This window comes from Macrotis lagotis, chromosome 1, assembly GCF_037893015.1.
Source record: "Macrotis lagotis isolate mMagLag1 chromosome 1, bilby.v1.9.chrom.fasta, whole genome shotgun sequence".
NCBI lineage: Eukaryota > Metazoa > Chordata > Mammalia > Peramelemorphia > Peramelidae > Macrotis > Macrotis lagotis.
Window position 1 is genome coordinate 204307362 of NC_133658.1, and position 22220 is coordinate 204329581.

A 22220-nucleotide genomic window follows, 5' to 3' on the forward strand; every position below is an offset into this window, starting at 1 on the left:
CATTTCCAGGAAGAGGAAGATGAACTAAAGATGATAACTTGCCCCACTAGCATAATTTGAGTTGTTATTTTGTGAAGCATAATTTAAGTTCAGTTTTTTTGTGACTTCTACTACTCTATGCACCTACCTACTTGTCTTCCAAATTTTAATTCTGCCACATCTATTCTAGTAGAGTCATGATTATGAAAAATATTGGAAAGGGGAATGATAAATGAAAAAAATTGTAGATATAATTGTATTCTTTACATTTTGCCTTCTAATTTAACTCTAATGGCCATCAACTTTGCCAACACTTTTTTAAAGGACTGATTAATTTGGAATTGAATTGGAATTGAATTGAAATGAGATAAGCCTTTATGTAATTATATATATATATATATATAGACATATAGAAATGTAATGTTTTTAATATACTTTTAGTATTAATAAATATATTTTTAGTAAAGATACATTTTTGAAACTTTTTTGTGGTGTACCAGTGACCTTTCTTTCTCAAAGGCTTTGGAGAGATATAAACTCTGATAAATTCTACCAAACTGAAAAGATTTTAACTATGACACCAGCAATGGACTATATGCCTTTGTCTATATGAAAAATTTTGCAAGGCTCACCATCATATTGAACTCAATGTAATAATAGCTTTTGACCACAAAAACTCTTCAATATAAAATACCAAATTAGATAGGAATTATGATCAGTGTCAATGTCCAGAATGCCACATTAAGAAGAAATTATAGTTTTTCAGAGAGATAAAATACATATCCCCTTTCAATTCCAACAACTGCTAATATATTATCATTTGGTGGGCTGTTAATAATACACCTGACCTAACAAATTCTATGGAATAGGAGTAGAAATATATCCAGTAACAACAGCAATTTTATACTGTACTTTAAATTTACAAATTGCATTACATATATTAACTCATTTTAACTCTATGAGATTGGTAGTACAAATGAAAATGAAAAATGTAAGATGAAATGAAAATGAAGTAATGAAAAAATAAGATTCAGAGTTTATGTGAATTGCCTGAGGTCAGTTAATGGTGAAATTCACATTTGAATCCAGAGATCTTTTGATTCTCACCATTAGTACTGGTTTTACTATATATCTCATTGAAAGTCATCTATAGTCACAACTGAGATCATATGAATATGTTTATATATATACACATACATAAATATGAATTCTTTTATTTTATATGATATGACACTCTATATTATACATATACATTGAATAGAAGACACACACAAATATAAAACATACATGGTATTAGAGACTTCATATTTCTCTGAAATTTCAGGCAACATTTGAATTTTAATTTTTAGAACACAAATTATTGCTGGCAATTCATTATATGTGTTTATCATATTTAAGGACTTCCCAATCAATTCAAATCCAAGAAAAACATATTTCATAATTAGTTAAAAACAATTTCTTAGCATAATGTGGAGATTATATCATGAAATATAATAGTGAAAGTTTATTTATTCTCAATATAAGTATACTCCAAAGACAAAGAGTAATCAAATTTACCTTTTTTTTTCAGTCTTTCTCTATGACTGATTGCAAACATAAAGTGCAAATAGTTACTTTAGAAACCCTTGGAAGAAAACTCAAAAGCAAAGTATATTTCTCACTATTTCTCTAACTGGTCCTGATAGAAGTTGACACAAATTATTTTAATCTTTATGTAGGAAAATCCAATGTAATCAATAAAGGAAATCTAGACTTTTCATCTAAGCTAGACTTAGTTATTGGCAAAAAAGCAAGATTATAAGCATTTATAAGGATATAAAATTTTAACTGATAAATTGAACTGGATATGTCTCTGAAATGCATCTGTTTTGAGTGCAAAAAAAATTGCTTGAGGGCAACTTGTTGATAAATTTGCTATTTTGCTCCTTTTACCGTATCCTGATATTGAGGCTTGATTTTTAATTTTCAAAGGTTTTCCTCTGCAGGTTGTACATATGGGGTGGGTAAATGAAAAGCCCCAGGGAATTGACTCATCTCAACTGTACAAACACAAGTTCCTGGCCCTGAAAGGTTCATCCTTCTACATTTTCAGTACTCCACCGGTAAGAATGCATTTGAATTCACTAAGGAATGTGTTGTTGATTCAGTTGGTTGTACTAGAAAAAATGATCAAATTTATTGGAGGGGAAGGCATGATTTCAGCTAAATAAGCCTTTGCATTGTCTTTTACAGAGATCCCAAAAAGAGTTCACTACTTTTTAGTAGACTGGCCTAAAAGAACACTCCTCACTGATGAACAATTTTACTTCCTTATTTTGCCCAATGAAATTTTATGAGGACTCTCTCTTTACATCTAACATTTTTATGTAAAATATGGTAGTGAAATTTGCAAGAATATGGTAATTCAAAGGAGGAGTTATATAATAAAGAAATTGTTCCTTTGCAAGACATATTTTCCAATTTAACTTATGCTTCCAGTATTTGAAAATTCTTCTTTACAAGCATCCTTTTGAAAATTTTGCCAAGTACAGATATTAAATTCATATAATTTACTCCCCACATGAAAGATTGACATTACTTCTCTGTACATTTTAAATTATTAAAATACTTGTCATGTCTCCCATTTTTTCAAAGAGTATGCAATCTCAGCATTTTGAACAAGGCTATTCTATTTATTAGGAAGCAGGGAGCAAAGTCACAAAGAGGGGTAGGACAAGAAGTAATAGACACACTTGTCACTAGTCTGTACTAGATACTCAAGGTAGCTTTAATGGACCTTTTTGTCATACCCCCTCTTCCTTTCTTAACTCCTTAATACCTGTTTGGCACTATTAAATGGTTGAGTAAATAAGAAATTAAGGGAAGCACTTTTGTAGAAATTGAGACAGAATCTTAAATTTTCACTGATCATCCAACTTTTATGTGAAGCTAAAGGCTTTGTTGATAATGCTATAGAAAACATTACAAGGATTATGTCTTTAAGATATTTTCACAATATGGACTTGAATATATAGACAAAGTCAATACTCAGTTAATACATTTCTGTATAAACCATTTAAAATACTTAGAATTTTGCCTGCTCAATTAGAATAAATTCATTTCTTTAAAAAGAATCCCATCCAAGTACTATATGGCTACTGTTTAAGGCATGCCAACCTATTAAAGCAATAGAAAAGAAGAAAAAGTTGATTTTTTAAATCTACAAGTAACCATGATAGATTCAATTCAAGTCACCTAGTGAAACAAAAGCATGATTTATGCATCTGACAGAGTAGCCATCAATAATCAAGACTTGTTATTATTCCCAGCTCAGAGAAACTTATGTATTTCATGTAGAGACTGAAAATAGCCATGTAACAACTTAATTTGAAGTTATAAAAATGAAAAAAACATGCACACATACAGATATCTAACTCAACACATTAAAGTTATAGGAAATGTGGGTAAGTTTTACCTGTCTCTTAAAAAATGAAGATAATAAAATAAGAAATAAATGCTATAGATACCTAAAACAACCAATTTTAAAAAAATCTGTCTGGAACTTATTTACTCCTTTTTTTCCCACAAGTTACAATGTGGTCGTTTATGTAAGAACATCTTTCTTTCTGAATAATATTAATTGATGACTAATTACTTAAAATATTTATAAAAATTTGCACTAGTACAAACACTTCCACATTTCTAGGTAATCCTAAATTCACTAAGAGAAAATACTGCATTCTGGGTTCTCCATAATGACTTGGCAAGACATAAAATTCTTTTTTTCCCCTTTTATGAGTGTGTTTCTTTTTATTTAAATATCTTTCTTGCTATTTTAAAACTCAGTGACTAGTTTTCTTTGTATCTATATAGTCAACACTTTCTTACAAATAGAATGCCCTACCAAAGAATGCAGATTAAGGTTAGCAATAGCACTTTATATTATTAGTAATTAATACATGTTCATAGATTTCCATATAAGAAAAACAAATAATTAAATAATCTGATTCAATACAATAATCAGGTACATTAGAATCTTTATATAGTTTCCATACATATGTTAGGTAATTGATTCAGGTATTTGGAAATGTACTCTGTCATTTGCCTTAATATCATGAAGTTTTCCTTTTTCTATCATTTCCCTTTATGTTTTATCAAAGCAGTCTATTTACAGACTACCTAGTAATCCATGCATCAAACACAGTCTCAATATCTGCTTGATAAAAAGAACAAAAATTGCAATTCATATGTCTACAACTCTTTATTTAATGTAACAAACTTCCCTTGCAGCAATTTATAAAGTGAGTAATGTGTATTAATGAACAAAGAAATTATGTGAATTTCTAGAATTTGAACCCTGAATATAGGTGAGAAGCAAAATGCTCTTAGTGTGTGATTGTCTGCTCCTATTAGTTCTCCTATTGTTTTTAGAAAAAAAAAATAAAGTCAGATTCTGCTACTTTACTCCCTGTGAATCCTATATTCAAGTGATTATTCAATGTGTCTCATTTTCCTTCTCTCTAAAAATGAGACTTTGATTGGATAATATCTAAGGTCTCATTTAACTCTCTCTTATGGCCCTTCAAGTACCTATCTGATATTTTTCTATTGATTCATTACCAGAGAAAGTACCAGCAGCTTGAAAAATTAACATACCACAATAAATTTCTCATTTTAGGTCCCCTTTTATATTGAGAAAACGTAGTCAAGTTTGTATTTATTGAGGCAGCACAGAGTATTAGGTAGAGTGCTAGACTGGTGACAAAAAGGCCCAGGTTCAAATCCCAGCTCAGTATTTATTATCCTGGACAAGACAACTAAACTCAGTTTCTTCCACTTTCAAAAAAGAGTACATGATTGGACTCAGTATCCTTCAAGGACCCTTATAACTGCAAATCTATGGTTCTATAAATTTGATCAAGTACCTTATTTTTTTCATATAACTGACCATTGAAGTTCCATATGAACTCATCACTTCAACTTATTAGAGCTCAACATGATCAGGATTCTGGCAACTCTAGAAATTGTTTCTTCCAAATTGTTTAAAACTATGTAACTGGGAGTGAGGGAGGGGATGGGATGTATTAATGAAATGCCTGCATAAGGCAAGTTATTTCTAGGAAATTATTTTTTCTGCAGATAAAATCAATTATTTAATCAATTTGCATATAAGACTTACATATTGAGTAAAAATAACATCTGCTAATCCTATTGCTTTGTGTTACCACAGAGAAAATTTTAGGATTACAGATTCAGAGCTAGAAGGATCGTAGAGATCTAGTCCAAACCTTCTTTTTATACACAAGAAAAATGAAGATAAGAAAAATTTAGTAAATTGTTTAAATTCATACCACTAAATGGCTAGGTTGGAAAAACCTACTGCTCTAAATGTCTAAAAGTACAACTGTTCCCATGCTACCATCCTACGATCAAGAAATCACAGTTTTGAGGTAGTTTAAACTTGTTTGCTTTTATACTATTCATTTTATATATACATATATATTAATATATACATATATCTAAATATAGATATTACCAATTGCATGCAAAGTTAGCTTTCTTGGTTATTTTTTTTTGTAAGATTTTGAGTTCTACATTTTTCTCCCTCTCTCCTTTCCCTTATTCTTCCCCTTGATAGCAAGTGATCTCATATAGGTGATACATATATAACCATGTTAAACTTATTCCATATTAGTCATGATACTTATTTAAAAGGATAATATGGGCTGCATAGATATGGATGACAGAAAATGGATATTGCAAAAGTTTTTATAAACAAAACTAAGTAATTTCAATAGAAAAATAAAAATTGTTTTATAATATCTTAAGATTTACAAAGCACTCTCAAATATTCTCTGAGGTAATTATAGCAATTGTTATTTTTTTACTTTTTATAAGAAAGTGAGGTTCAGAAAAGCTGAGTTACTTGTTCAAGGACATATAGAAAGTGTAATATAATTAGAAGAATCACAACTTGAATCTGGTCCCATTTCTAACATAATTTAGACCTCTCCAGCTTCAACTAAATGAAAGCTATTAGATTTATAAGGAATATTAACTTTACAATATGCTATGTAATCATGCACTTGAAAATACATTTTTGCCATATAAGTTATGAAAATAATCATTTTTATAATTTTTATAGAAGGTCAGAGACTGACTGGATCTCAGACCAAAGCTGATCAGTTATAGGGAAGGTGGTATATGCAGTTTGATGGTGGAAAGAACACTGGCTTGAAAAGAAATGGAATCAGGAATGCATCCTTCTTCCACTACTTGATATTTACTATGTAGCTACTGTCAGATCAATTCACTTCTCTAAGCTTAACTTTCTCTAGCTGCAAAATGAGGGAATTATATTGAATTGCAAGGTTTTTTTTTAGATTTTATGATCTTAAAATGAATAAGTGGGGGCAGCTAGGTGGTGCAGTGGATAGAGCACCAGCTCTGGAGTCAGGAGTACCTGAATTCAAATCCAGCCTCAGACATTTAATAATTACCTAGCTATGTGGCCTTGGGCAAGCCACTTAACCCCATTTGCCTTGCAAAAAAAAAAGCCTTAAAAATGAATAAGTGTAGGGTATAAAGTTAGGATTAACTCTGCCTTTGCTTGCTTTCAGTATATCCATTTCTTAATGAACGTTAACTAGCAATATATTTTCTATGGTTATTTAAGAGAAAAATAAAATAAATATTTCATGCAGAATGATAAATTGAGCAATTAATTAATAATTAACTGTTTACTGATAAGATACAGGCTTTTGTAGATAGTATATGAAATAGATTATATATCCCTTTGACATATAAATAAAAACAGCAAATAAATCTGATTACCATTTATATTATATATGCTGTTAAGTACTTCTCTTTCTTAATTGTCTATAATTTATAAGGCCAGTTTTATACCATAGTTTTAAGCAAAGGCTAGAGGGAGAATATATTTTTGTAAGCTATTTTTTCCCACACATATAATTCACCAGCTTTATTCCTTATCTCCTACTTCAGAGTGCAATGAAAAGTCAAAGAGCAACTCTGTGGGAGAAACTAGAAAACATATCAGATTTAAATGTATATGTTATTTCATTGACTTGGATATTCATTTCAATGATGCAATTCACCTTGCCTTCTTAACCTAAAAATATTATATGTGCTCTCTTATGTGTTTATACTAAGGTCCTACTTAGCAGACCAGGACCTTTCATGCCTTCTTCCAAAATCATAAAGAAAACAGTAGATCCTATAGGTTGTGCATTAGCTAATCCTTACTCTTACCACAAGACCAGCCCATGATCTTTATTTAACTATATATTTCTTTGATGATATCTTCAAACATATCTATATTCATACTTATCATGAATCTATTTCTATTGCTTTCTGAGCTCTAATCATTATACTCTAAGAAGACTAGTTTTCTATGATTTAGAGTCAAACCAAATTACTAGTAGTGTAAAGGTATTAAAAAAGACAGAAGTTCACTTTTGGGAGACGTTTGGAATAATAAGAAGATTTACCAGTTCCTCAAGGTAATCCAGTCCACTTTTGCTCTGCTTAATTTGGACTTGATTCATTTTCAATTTGTATTGTCTAAGATTTGCAAATTTATGTATGAGTTCTATCCAACCATATTTGGAATGATTATTCATTCGTTTGATTTTTCCCAGGTGCATGGCTCAATAAATTTTTAAGTGACTATGAATCATGTCCAGAGCAATAGACCAGGGTTTTGTGTATATAACACAAAATCAAAAAAATGAGAGCACTTTGAAGATTTCACAATCTAAAGGGATTCTTTGTCAAACTTGGAATCCAAACTTGATTAAAAAAATTTCCCATGCTTTTAATATATTCTTTTTCTTCAAGTATCGTCTAATTTAATTATTCTTTTGTCATGTTACCTGGAACATGAATATCCCCTATATATATTTAAACTAATCCAGTGACTTTTCCCAACTTTGTTAACTTTGGATCCGATTTTACCCCCTTAGTAGATTCATCTGGGACTCTGATGTTAGAATCCAAGGGTGCCATTTCTGTTTTGTGAAAGAAAAATTTCATACAAAGATTTTTGCAGGTCTTTTACATTTTTCCTAGTTGTTGTTTTCTCTTAATTTCTATACTTTAAATGTACTCAGAATAACCTTTTCTGGTTGTGTCTGTCATAACTATTTCTTTAACTTCGGTTGTTCACCATTATTTCTCTTGATTTATGAAGGGGATACTACTCTTCTTAATCTTCTATCACACAATTCCCTTTAAGGTTTTCAAATTATTTTATCTTATATGTTATGATGTATAATTAAATGTCATCTCTCTCTTCTTCTGTCTCTGTCTTTGTCTCTGTCTCTGTTTCTGTCTGTCTCTGTTTCTGTCTCTCTGTTCTCTCCATATTCTCTCTCTCTCTGTTTCTGTCTCTCTCTCTCTCTCTCTCTCTCTCTCTCTCTCTCTCTCTCTCTCTCTCTCTCTTCTCTTATTTTGACCAATAAGTTTAAGTTAGATGTTTATTTCTAAGTTGGATTTTTTTAGGCTTTTTTATCTTCATGTTATAATGTTAGGTAATGTTCATCTAGAACTTAAGATATGCAAACTATTTTATATGTATTATCTCATTTGATCCTCACAACAATCCTGAGTGAAGGATACTATTGTTACCTATTATTAACCTCATTTATAGGTGAATAAACTGAGGATGATTGAGGTTAAAAGATATGTTCAGGGTGATATAACTATGTATCTGTCTGAGGCAGGATTTGTACAAAGGTCTTCATAAGTCCAATTTTTTTTTATCCACTGTATCATCTAGCTGCCTTTTCATCATTGAAAATCTGCTTAAAATGTCAAAACTGAATTGTTCCAATTAGGAACTACACCTTTTATTCTGAATTTCATTCTTCTAGATTCAAACTAATTTTGACTTTTTCTTTAATAATTCAGTCATTTGACAGTACATAGACAAATAACTAGGAATGACTACTTCATTGGTAAAGTTTTTTTTATTAAAATTGAATAAGTTTCTTTTTGTGTACTTTTATTCAGTTTTGGCTATGTGCAGGAAATACCAGTTCTTCATCAAAGAAAGCATCTAAGATAAATAGGCATTGTATTTTAGTATAATCTATAAATCTTTGTCCTCTCTCCTTTCTTAACACTGAGCCACAGTTTCTAGTACATTTCTCACCAATTGTCAAATATTCCCATCATCCTGTTGAAGTCACCAATTCCATGAAATAATTTCTTATTCATTTGGGGAACATTATAAAAATCAAACCAGTCAAGTGCCATTGGTTTTATCTACAAGGATAACCTTTTGTTCAGAGGAAAGGCTCTGAAGACTGATGACTTGGGCTCAAAATCCAATTCTTGTGTTTACTATACATTCCTTGAATAATTTATATAACTTCTCTGGATCTTAGTTTCCTCATCTATAAAATGAAATGATTTGGCACCTAATGGAATCTGAGGTCTCTTCCTGCTCAATTTCTGTGAACCTGTGATCCTTACTTTGATTTCATAAGAAACTTCCTTCTTTCCCCAGTGTCATTTGCAATATATTCAGTTTGACTTGATTTACTTCTTTTTGACACATATCTATTAGCTTTTCATTGGACAGTTTTCTTCCATTTAACATATGTACATCTGGGTAAACATTTTAGATGGTCAAATATTTATGGGATTCTTGGCATCCTCAGTTTCCCCTTCTACTACTTTTTCACCATCACTACAGAGTGAATGGAAACCACAAACCATTGCGGATCAGCTATAAAGGATCTGAAGCTGAATTTGAGCAAAGGAGGATGAGTTTTCTTTACTATAAGTCTGACAATTTACCTAATTACCATCTAGGTATCATCAAACTATTAAATATCTCTTCATAATTTTCTCATATTCCTCTCACTTCTTTTTTCTAGTTATACTATATCCCAATTATTTACTTTTAAACTCATTTTGTTCTTTTTTTTGGGGGGGGGTCTTTTGCTAACTTTGTAAAAATTCTTGTACTTGTTTTCAATTTGTTTTTGAGATTTTGCCTGTAGATGGTTTCAAATCATTGTTCTTCTGAGCATGTTTTTGATCTTCCCTGTTTTCATGTTAGTTTTTTTTTTTAATGGTCAGGTTCCTTTTTGGTTTTTACTTGTTTATCCACCCTATTTCTCACCTTTAGACTTTATGACAGAGTTTTGCTCTATTCACTTAGAGGAAGGGGGATTGGGTGGTTCTATTAAACTGCAGGTACTGCTTTCACAGCTAATTCTAGAGATCTTTAAGTTTTCATTGCTCTCTAGATTCATGCTCTGGACCTTAACCTGGTAGAACTCCTGCTGCATCACAACCACAGCTCCTCTCCATCCTAGAGCTACAACAGACTGTAACCAAAGTTGCTGTTCCCTTGTGAAAGCAAATTTCATCCTGGAACTGGTGTAATGGGCAATGGAGTTGCCAAATAATTCCTGATCATATTCCCAGTGTTAGCATAGAGTTCCCCATAGTCTTTCTGAACAGGTTTTCAATCCCTTTACCATCTCTTGGCACTTGGGATTCAGCACTGTTTTTGTTGTTGCTGCTGCTGCTGCTACCACCACTGCGACCTGCAAGACTCACCTGAAGGCTGGTGTTACTCTCGGATGCTACACTCATTGCAGACCAGCCAGTTCCTACCCTAGGGCCATTGGTTTCCTTTCTATCCATCTAAATACTCCCACATTGAAAAAATGTTTCCCCTTTAAATTAGTATTGGTGATGTCACATAGATGGAATAACATTTGATTTTACATACATTTAATAAAGTCTTTAGAGGTGGAATATTGAGAGAGCTCAACAAAAAAGTTCCCTTTACTTAGCCATTGTATCTCTGCCCCCATCTTTACTATCATATATAAGCACTTGATGGGATATTTAATCCCTCTGTTGTAAAAATCTGCAAATCTTCCACACACCCTAAAAGGAATGAGATAGAAATATTGTGCAGTATAGTGACTAGAATGATGTACTTAAAAATCTGGGGTCAAATTCCAGCTGGGATACTTAACTTGCTTGTTGACCATGAACAATTCACTTCTCCCCCTGCACCTTAGCTTCTTTATCTATAAAGTAGAGGTAAAAGGGTTGTTTGTAAAAGCAAATGAGATAAGGTATAAGTGCTTTAAATTACTTAAAGCATAGCCTAAATATCTACATTATAGTTGTTGATGATTAGTTGCCTTTACATAATTCAGACTAGAATGTGTCTGAATTACTACGTCATTCATACCTCCCATCCTAGTAAACAAAGAGCCTCTTCAATAGGCATATTTCTTATTGAGTGTTTTGTGTAAAAGGAGATTAAACTATCTTTGCATTCTGCATCAGTGTCACATCTCAATTGCCAGGAAATTGTACTGAGTATCCAAAATAATGAAAATATCAGAACTAATTTGTTATTGTGAAGATCTTTCTCCAATATTGATTCTTACAGAGGAACATAGCTATACCTTAGCATGTCTAGAAAAATGTTTTCAGAAATTGCTGGACCTGCAAAAATATGATGATGCATTCACTTTCAATTAGAAAAAGCATTATATATAGATTTATGGGTTAAGAATTTGAAGAGTATTTGGATACCACTTCTTCAGATGAATGCAGGATCTAGAGTTGTAAAGGAATTTGTGATTTTTTAATCCAAACCTTCATTTTTAGGGATTTGTCAATCAAGACCTAAAATGATATGTAATTTGCCCAATGTCATGCAGATAGAAAATATCATTTGAATCCTAGAACCATTGAATTCAAATCAAATTATCTTTCCACTATACTATTCTATATTTTAAATCAACTACTAATCAGATATGAAACAAATATTTAATAGATAGTATAGTAAAAAGTCAGAATAATCTTATGTAGTTATTATAAAGTTTTGTCAGTTTAACATCTTGAATCACTGAAACTCAGAGAGCCATTATCCCTAGTAATGTATAAAGTCATAAGAGGTGATAACATTATCATATTTTTATATGTTATATAGCATATATATTATATATTAAATACCTCTCCCAGTGGGCTACTGCCTTCCCTTCAGGATTTACATTCTATAATTCCCCTTCTTACTACTCTATCAACCCAAATGATGTACTCACTATTTTCTGACCTTGTTATTCTATCTCCTGTCTTCACACCTTTGGCTAGACTATTTCCCTTCTAACACTCTTTTGACTTTTATCTCTTAGCATACTTAGATTCCATCATGGATCATTTCATGTGCCATTTCCTATGAGAAATCTTTCCTCTTTCCCTAAATTTCAGTGAAAATTTTCCACCTGAAAAAATCTTATATTTAATTATTTTTGGTTTAAATGTCCTAAAATAAATAAATCCCTTAGAATAATGTTATATTTTTAAGGTCAAGAACTGTTTCAGTTGTCTCTATATATCTCCATGTCCTTGTAATATATTCTTTTTTGAAAATTTGTTTAATTCAGCAACATTATGAGATGAACAACCTTAATGGAAGCAGCTCCTCTCAGCAGTCCAGAGAGCTAGGAAAACTACATTTGATTAGTTATGGACTATGTGATCCCCAACCAGAGGAAGAAAAACAAAACAAAACAAAAGCAAAACAATAAAAGACCCTTTTGAATCTGGTGACTACTTTATAAAAAATGATCTCTTATGTAGCCCCCCTCGTTAATCCTAATTTCTCATGCCAAAAATGATTTATTTATAAACATGTTTAATAAAATATGTAAGTAAAATATTAACCTGACTGTTCCCTGCTGAGGGGAGTGTGGTGGAGGGAAATTTTGTAACTTGGAGATAAACATGTACATATTGATGAAAATAAATAAATAAATTTTAAATAAAAGGAAATTTGTTTAATTCATCTGAAGTAACGTAGTATCAAGAAAAGCCAGGAACAATTGGTTGACAGATAAATTACTCAAGGCAGTTCCTAAATTGCCAAAAATCCATTCTAGTTTTTTAAGTGATCAGGTTTTAGTCAAGGTTTTGTAAAAGATTTGGAAATATAACTCAGGCATAAATTGATAAAGTATCATTTTATTTCACTACAAAAAAAATGTTGAAAAATATTTTTGGAAATGCTTAACTTTCCACCCCAAGATACAAATAATGGTGTGTTTCTTATTGTTGTTGTTGTTGACTTCTACTTTACAAGAGATAATTAGAAACATAATCCTCCAGAAATTAAATGTTTTCAAACTTCATTAAAATGTGTTAAAATAACAACCATAAAATCAAATTTACAGTGTATTAAAGAATTAAAAACATATAAATTATGCAGTAGTTGTCAATGTATTCAGGAAAATGTGAGAACCAATTTTTAACACCAATTAAGCAATCACAGCCTATCACAGTTTGTTGTTTACTGGAAGAAAATAGCTTAAGTGCAAATTTGTTGATTGAAGTGATATTCAAACTTTATAAATCTAATGCTAATAGAGCAAGGCTTCTTACTTATGTTGCATGTCATGAAATCTTATGGCAATCTGGAAATACCTATGGACCCCTTCTTAGAATAATATTTTTATATTTTATATTAAATTCATTGGATTTTTAAAAGAAATGAATAACATAGAAAAATTATCAGGATATTTGTTTTAAAAAAGATCATGAAACCATAGGTTATTAACCCCAGGCCCTAAGATTATAGTTTCTTGTAAGTAATTATTGGAACAAGATAACATCAAAAGATGTTTTGATAACTTATTTGATAACTTTAAATATCCTTACAGGTTATTGAATCTGTTATTTCTAAATGTTTATTATAATTCATGATAACTCTTTTTTCAATATATTTGCCCAAATGAAGATTTGAGGCATGAGCATTTTATTTTTCTATGATTTCTGCCCCCCCCCCCACAATGATCATCAGCAAAGTGATTCTAAGGAGATAATCACATTGTTGATTGCATACTATTTCAGATGATAAGAAATCATTTATCAGAGTAAAGTTTTAGACTTTAGAATTAAGGAAATATATAAAGTTTAAATTGCCTTCCTCCTCTTTCCTGTTTGCCATCATAAATGTACCTCACTTTACAAAAGACATTTCCTTTAAAAAAAAAAAAGTGATGGTACAATTCATTATGTCTTCCAGGACCAGAAGCTAAGGGAGAACATTAATTTCCAAAATGAAGAACTCCTCTGTGATGTGAATTATGGCTTAATCTATCCATTCGGTTACTTTTCATTACCTCATTTAATAATAGGTTTTCTTAAACCAGGGCATTTTTACAGATTAAGAATGATATATCCTTATACTTTAGATTTAGATCTTATGCTTTGTGCTTTATAATCATCTTGGAAACACAATCCAGACTCAGTGCCATTACAATGGATTATTATCTTTCCAACCAAGATAGATATCACACTGCAGAGACCACCAGTCCTGCTTCCAACTTGGCCAGATTGCAACCAGGGAAGCAACTCCTATGGAGAAGGGACTGTGCCTCCCCACTGTCTGTCAACCAACTGCTACCCACAAGGGAGATAGGCCAACAACCTCCCCTAGGAAAGAATATTCTAAGCAAGTCAAATCATAAGCACATTTTTGACCATAATAGTTCTCTGTATCTATATATATATGTGTGTGTGTGTGTGTGTGTGTGTGTGTGTGTGTGTGTGTGTGTGTATATACATATATATATATATATATATATATATGTATATATATACACACAGTTCAGAACTCTAAACTCAAGAACCTCGGAGATAGCAATGCTTCCAATATGGTACCCTCTGCCATCACCAGTGAATATTTAGAAACCTGACTACTGCAAAAAAATATTACAGCCACAGATACAAGGAACTCACAAAGGAATTTCTTGCAACCAAAATACTTGGAACTGTCAAATGATTCAATTCTAGAAATTAATATAATCTAATTAGTGGAAATAATATTAAAACCATTAAATAACATCTATTTTGTACTCCAAGACCTATGGAACTCTTCCATCTGACTTGCCACTAAAATCTTATAATATATGTTGTCTCCTCCATTAGAATGTGAGCTCTAGGAGCCAAGACAGTGCCATGGAGGTAGGGATACCCAGAAACTCCAAAAGTAAAATTATATAAAGTTACATGTATATATCTATATATCTTTAAATATATCTGTATATGTATATATATATATATATATATATGTTATAAAGTCATAACCAAATTATAGGCTACAGACTGAGTGAAACAATTTTGCAAGACAAAACAACTTGGTAGATCCACTGGAAAGGTCTATTCCACTGGAAATGGAGTTGGAAGAGCTGCAACACAACCCAGGATGCAGTCATCCACTGAAGGAAAGCAGTTCTAACTTTCCAGGAACAACCTGCAGGGTGCCTGGGTCCTGGGATTGCTTGGTTCCTTGGCAGTGGGAGTGTTTTCCAGATCTCTTGGCCCAGGGATCACCAAGATCATTTGGAGGGTAGACAGGAGAACTCTGCCACACCCATCAGAGTGACCATGGAGCTCAGTCCAGCAGAGACCTCAGATCAGTGCTGGGAACCTATGGAGCCCCCCAGAAGCTGCTTCCAGAGTGTTCAGCCTAGGTAAAGGGGTAGGGAGAGACTGCAGAGCTCTCTATGCTCTCCTTGGAGCAGGACTTTGCTGCTTTGTACATACTCAGATACGGGTCTCAGTCTGTATCCCATGCTACAATTGATGAACAGGAACACTCCTCAGAGCTCCAGTGCAGAAGAGTGTGTTTATGGTTATCCATTGAGCACAGCACTGAACAGGAGAGAAGTCAGAGCCTCTCATAAGACTCTGGAGGAATCAAGGTCCCTGGAGGGGGGTAATGCAGTAAATCAGACCATAGGCTGAGGAAATGATCAAACAACAGGAAAAAAAAAGAATCTGACCATAGAAAATTACTTTGGTCCCATGGTGGACTAAAATATATACTCAGAAGATGACATGGTCAAAGCTGGATCCAAAGTCTCTAAGAATAGAATGGTCTCAGGATAATGAAGAACTGAAAAAAGACATTGAAAATCAATTTAGGTAGGTAGAGGAAAAATTTGGAAGATAAAGGAGAGCAATGTAGACAAATCATAAAAACTAATTCAGCAGCTTGGTAAAGGAGATACAAAAGAACACCAAAGAAAATTACATGTTAAAAACCAGTTTAGGTCAAATGGAAAAAGCAGTCCAAAAGGCCAATGAAGAGAAGAATGCCTTAAAAAAGTATAATTGGCCATATGGAAAAGGAGATAAAAAAGCACTCTATTGAAAATAAGTTCTTCAAATGTAGAATGGAGATAAGGGAAGCTGACGACTTTGTGAGAAATCAAGAAACAATAAAACAAAATCAAAAGAATGAAAAGTCTGAAGAAAAGGTGAAATACATATTGGGCAAACAACTGATCTGGAAAGTAGATGCAGGAGAGATAATTTAAAAATTATAGGTTACCTGAAAGTCATCACAGGAAAAGAGTCTAGTCTTCATTTTTCAAGAAATAATCCAGGGGAAGCTAGATGGTGTAGTGTATAGAGCACCAGTCCTGGAGTCAGTAGTACCTGAGTTCAAATCCAGCCTCAGACACTTAATAATTACCTAGCTGTGTGGCCTTCGGCAAGCCACTTAACCCCTTTTGCCTTGCAAACCTCAAAAAGAAAGAAATAATCCAGCAAAACTGCCCTGAGATGCTAGAAGCAAAGAGTAAAATAGAAACTGAGGGAATCCACCAATCCCCTCGTGAAAGAGATCCAAAAAATATAATTCCCAGGAATAATATAGCCAAGTTCCAGCACTCCCAAGTCAGAGAGAAAATACTACAAATAGTCAGAAAAAATCACTTCAATTGTCATGGTACTACTCTTAGGATTATAAAGGATTGGCGGCATATATATTAATGGTTCATGCTGCTTAGAATGTGATATTCTGAAAGACAAAAAAATCTTGCATTACAACCAAGAATCAATATCTCAGAAAATTAAACATATTCTTTCAGGGGAAAAGATGAACATTCAATTTCAAACTTTCCTTTTGAAATGACCAAAGCTGAACAGAAAGTTTAATTTCTAAGTATAGGACACAGGTGAAGCATTGAGAGAGTGGATGGGAAGGACTAATTCTGAGGGATTTAATGATGTTGAACTGTGTGCATTCTTGCATGGGAAGAAGATACTGATAATATTCATATGAATCTTCTCATTTATCAGACCAGTTAGAAGGAGCATATATAGACAAGGCATTGGGGGAGCTGAATATAATGGTCTAGTATAGTATAAAGATGGACTCAATAGGTGAAGAAGGAATGTACTGGGAGAAAAGGAAAGGAGAGTTGAAATGGGCTAAAAAATTTTATGTAAAAGAGAGTGAACAAGATCATGGGAGAGGGTAGTCAGATACAACACCCTTCTGAGGAGGGACAGGGTGAAAGGAGAGAGATAATAAAATAAATGGGGTGGGAGTGGGGAGGAACAGAATGGAGGGAAATACAGTTAACAATAGTAACTACTGAAAAAATATTAAAGCAACTTCTCTGATGGATTTATGATAAAGAATGCAAACCATCCCAGTGACAGAGATGATGGTATCAGAACACAGATTGAAGTACACTTTTTTCCTCTCACTTCATTTTTCTTGAGATTTCTCTATCTTTTGGGGGGGAAGGGGGTTTTGAATTTGCTTTCATAGCAAGATTATTGTAGTCATGTGAAAAATAAATAAATAAATAAATAATTGGAACAAAAATAATTGAGCTCCCTTAGAGTAAGGACTGCTTTTTTTTTCTATTTATACCCCACACTTAACATAGTTCTTTGCACATAGAAAACACTTAATAATTTTTTAAATTCATTTATGGAGACACTGGTCTTTGATTGATCTTTGTATTTTTTGTCATCCTGTATATTAATAGAACCTATCTTCTTGGGATGGGATTTCCTTCCAATGTAACCTTTTGGATATTTTCACTTATATTATTTGATCACTAACCATATGAAACTTATTTGTTGGACAATATTTTTCCTTTTAAAATATGTATTTACTTCTGGTTAACTTTCTGAAATTGAGCCCATTTTGATTTAATTTTTGTCTCGTGAGTCAAAATCATATCATAATTATTACATTATCTGAAATTCAAATCTTCACCTGGGATTCAGATGACTTATTTGCAAAACTTTTTCTTAACTGGTTTCCACATTTTTAACTACAAAAGGAACTATAAGGACCCTAAATAACACATTAAATGTTTACTGTGGTAAAATGTTAAATTTCAAGAATAATTGTAGTTAGTTTTTGGTATTTGTGATGAACAAGGTAATTCTTAATTTCACACCCTTTCAGGTAAACATGGAAGTCATACTAATAGTATTTTAAAAGAGGGTAGGCTTATCATCCCTGAAAAAAATCAGGATTCATGACTACAGGAATTCTATCACCACATGTAGTCCATTTTGTATAATTATTACACTATTAAAATTGTCATATCTGTTCTTGCATATATAGTAAAATCCTTCAATCAACCAACATTTATTGCACATCTTTTTGTAACAACTTTTGTAATGTGATATAGAAAATGTAGAGTGGTATAAACCTCTGTCCTTGACTTCAAGGAGCTTTTTATGGGGTTGAGGTATCAAGAAAGGTACTGAAAAAAGACAATTTGTGATTCATGTCAACTTGTATAAATGTCAAATGAATGATATAGACAGTGCAGTGCTCTTGTTATTAGTGAAGAGAAGATTCACTTAATAGTGAAATGATAAGAGATAACTATGTCAAGGACTTGATTATTTATCCTTTAAAATGAGCAAAACTTCATCATTTGGAGAAAAAGACAGAAAACTGAGTAATATATTCTTTCCCAACTATTAAAAAAAGTTTCAATCTATTTGTATTAAAACCAGACCTTGTATATATGTGAATGTGATTTATAGATATATAGTTGTATATTTATTCATAGTTATACACATGTATATTTATGTCTGTGTGTGTGAGAGAGAGAGAGAGACTGAGAGAGAGAGAGAGAGAGAGAAAGAGAGAGAGAGAGAAAGAGAGAGAGAGAGAGAGTCACAGTAGATAATCAGACTTTAAGAAAACACTCATTTGCCTGAGTTTAAAAATAGTCTCAGTTGCTACTAACTGTGTGGACCCTAAACAAGTCACTTAAGCCAGTTTGGCTATTTCCTCATAAGTAAAATGGTCTGGAGATCTATCTATCTATCTATCTATCTATCTATCTATCTATCTATCTAGTGTATATATATGTGTGTGTGTGTGTGTGTGTGTGTGTGTGTGTGTGTATGTATGTATGTAGTGAGAATTGCAGAGGGACACAGAGATTCCAGTACATATAGACACACACACACACACACACACACACACACACACACACACACACATATATATGTATACAAATATATATGCAAACATATAATATATATGATAGATAGGTAGATATTTTCCTTTTTCCCTATGCAACTGCCCCTGGCATATTCTCTGGTGCAACTGTTTTTTTAAGAGAATTCTTGAGCAATAATTATAGACCTAGGAATGGGTCATGATTTCCAAGTGCTTTAAGAGGTTTTATGTGGAAGAAGTATTAACTTAGTTTTGCTTGGTCCCAGAAGGCAGAACAAAAATCACTGGATAAATGTTGCTTGCTGAGTTGGATTCTGCTTGATGTAAACAATTAAAGAGCTCAAAAAGTAGAGTGGAATGCCTTGGGAAGTTGTTGACTCCCCTTTATTGGCCCCCCAAACTAAAAGAGGATTCAATTCAGTATAGCTGGGAGGTGATGGTCTCTAAAGTCCCTTCTAATTATGTGTTTCCCTGAATAAAAGAGAAAACATTAAAAACATGTAGAGTGAAAAAGATGAACTTTTTTTTTTTTAGTTTTTGTAAGGCAAATAGGGTTAAGTGGCTTGCCCAAGGCCACACAGCTAGGTAATTATTAAGTGTCTGAGATTGGATTTGAACCCAGGTACTCCTGACTCCAGGGCCAGTGCTTTATCCACTGCGCCACCTAGCCACCCCAAAAGCTAAACTTTTGATCAGTTTAGGTACAGGTAGGGATTCTATTATGTCACACCAAAGATACAAAGAACAACTGAAAATGTCAAGTTAATAGATCATTCATGTAACAATGTTGACATTTTATACCCTGCCTTTACTAAGTAGTCCTACAATTATTGAAGAGAGACTGCTAAAAATATAGGTCCTTCCTAGAATGCATGATCTTTATACCTCATATCATATGGAAATGACAATGCAAGTTTATCATGGGATGAGAATGCTAATAAAGCAAAGAAAAAAGCCACGAGTATTCTAACCTTGTTTTCTAAAATGAAGCCATTACATATTATGGTGACCTGTAAATATATTTGCTATTTTTTTTGGTTTTCTAAGGCAATGGGGTTAAGTGACTTGCCCAGTGTCATACATTTAAGTAATTATTTAGTGTCTGGGTCACATTTGAACTCAGATCCTCCTGACTCCAGGGCCAGTCCTCTTGCTATTCTTGAAATTCTCTATTAAAATACACTAACTCTCCAAACATTGACAACTATTAAAAAAGCTTTAATTATATGAATATATAAAGCAATTCATGGTATTGATATGTAATCTTGTGAATGTGTCAGTAATAGAAGCTATTCAAGCAAGGTGGGTAGGTGAGCAGGGTGTGGTTTGGACTCCTAGGAAAAACAATAAGTGAGTCAGCTTCCAGATTCATAATGGAAATTACTATAAGTACAGAAAGGAGCTGCATCAGTTACTAACCAAATGTCTCAGAAGACACAAAAATAATTCTTCCAAAATTTTTATTTTGGAGTTCTTTAAACTATTAGCAAGCAATGTAAGGTTTTAATTTCTCTACTCTTAATTTTATTTCAAAAAGAAAGAAAACACATCAGTTACATTTTGAATTGACTTTACTTCCTACTTCTAGGTTGATTTATTCTTTATCTTTTATCAGGATCTGTGAGTTGATTATGGAACCAATTAAATAGTAAATGACAATATGCAAGGTGTAGTTTTTATTCACATCATTAACTTAAAGTTGGAAGAACATTTAGGAAAATTAAATGGCTTTGGAGTTTCAGATTTTTTATGTCTCCAACATTTTATTTAATAAGTTTATTGCAAGATAAAACAAATTAATTAAATTTCTTGCATATGGTGATTTTGGTACTTGAAAGGCATATTCAGTGATTATTCTTAGTGGTGAAAGAGTAGGAGAAACATAGATATCGTAACAAATAATCCAAATTCTGCATATAACTTCTGTAGCATCTATATAATTCAATTCAACTTTTCTCATCAAGTAAATTTTTGAAGGTAGTTAATCAGTCAGGTTTGTTAATTGTTTCTGTTACTGAATTATCTACTTAATTTAGTCAAAATAATTATTACTGGAGTTAGATATAAAATTAAGGGTTGTAAGAGGTGCTTGGATATCGTAGAAACTAAACTGCTTATTTTGCAGAGAATGAAACTGAAGATTGGAGAGGTAAATTGACAAAAGTTCAATAGAATTTGATCTGATGGGCATATAGGGTTTTAGGGTAATAAATCTAAATTGTAAAAGACCTTAGAAGTCATTTAGTCCAACCTTCTCATTATACAGATGAAGGAATCTGAGGCAGAGAATGACTTGAGCAGGTTCACAATGACATCAATGGACACAACCAGGATAAGAACTTGAGTTCTTTTCCTGCAGATCTATGATTCTTTACACTTTATCATTCTTCTCGTAATAGTAATAAACTAATGCCTTTCCGTGGTTCTAATCCTTCTTAATTTGACTTCTTTGCTAGTAAATTGAGGGAAGTGATCCCAAGTCACAGGGAATTATTCATAAAGTGATTCATCAATGAATTCTTGGGCCTATAAGTTTTCTGCATTATCATATCTAATATATTGAAGATATTCACATTTTGATTTTAAAATAAGCAGATGTTATATATAATATATATATATATATATACATATTATATGTATGTATTATATGCTGGTTAATGTTTCCAACTAATTAGTGCTTATGGGTCACAACCAGGAAAATCAGGATGGTCTCTTGAAGCAGTGGTAAAGACCTTAAAGGTTCAGTATATGCTAAGGCACAGAGATGGGAGATGGAAGCTTTCATTGATATATATGTATGTTGTTCCATTTTATATCTGCAGGTAATCTACACTTCAAATTAATAGAGGAAAGTATCTATTTACTTATGCATTTTTCTCTTTCTTACAGGTGAGTACGTTAGACTGGGTCCGAGCTGAAAAAATCTATAACCTCTGTGAGGTACTATTTAAAATTCACAAGGTAA

The 22220-nt window shown here is 32.4% G+C and overlaps 1 protein-coding gene across 1 annotated transcript in view; it reads left to right on the plus strand.

Moving 5' to 3' along the window:
• SNTG2 (syntrophin gamma 2) overlaps positions 1–22220 on the plus strand; it is a 233794-nt gene that overhangs the window by 89670 nt on the left and 121904 nt on the right. The window contains exons 4-5 of the mRNA XM_074226476.1: positions 1965–2081; positions 22145–22216. Of these exons, the coding sequence (XP_074082577.1) occupies positions 1965–2081; positions 22145–22216 (189 nt within the window). The remainder of the gene's footprint in view (positions 1–1964; positions 2082–22144; positions 22217–22220) is intronic.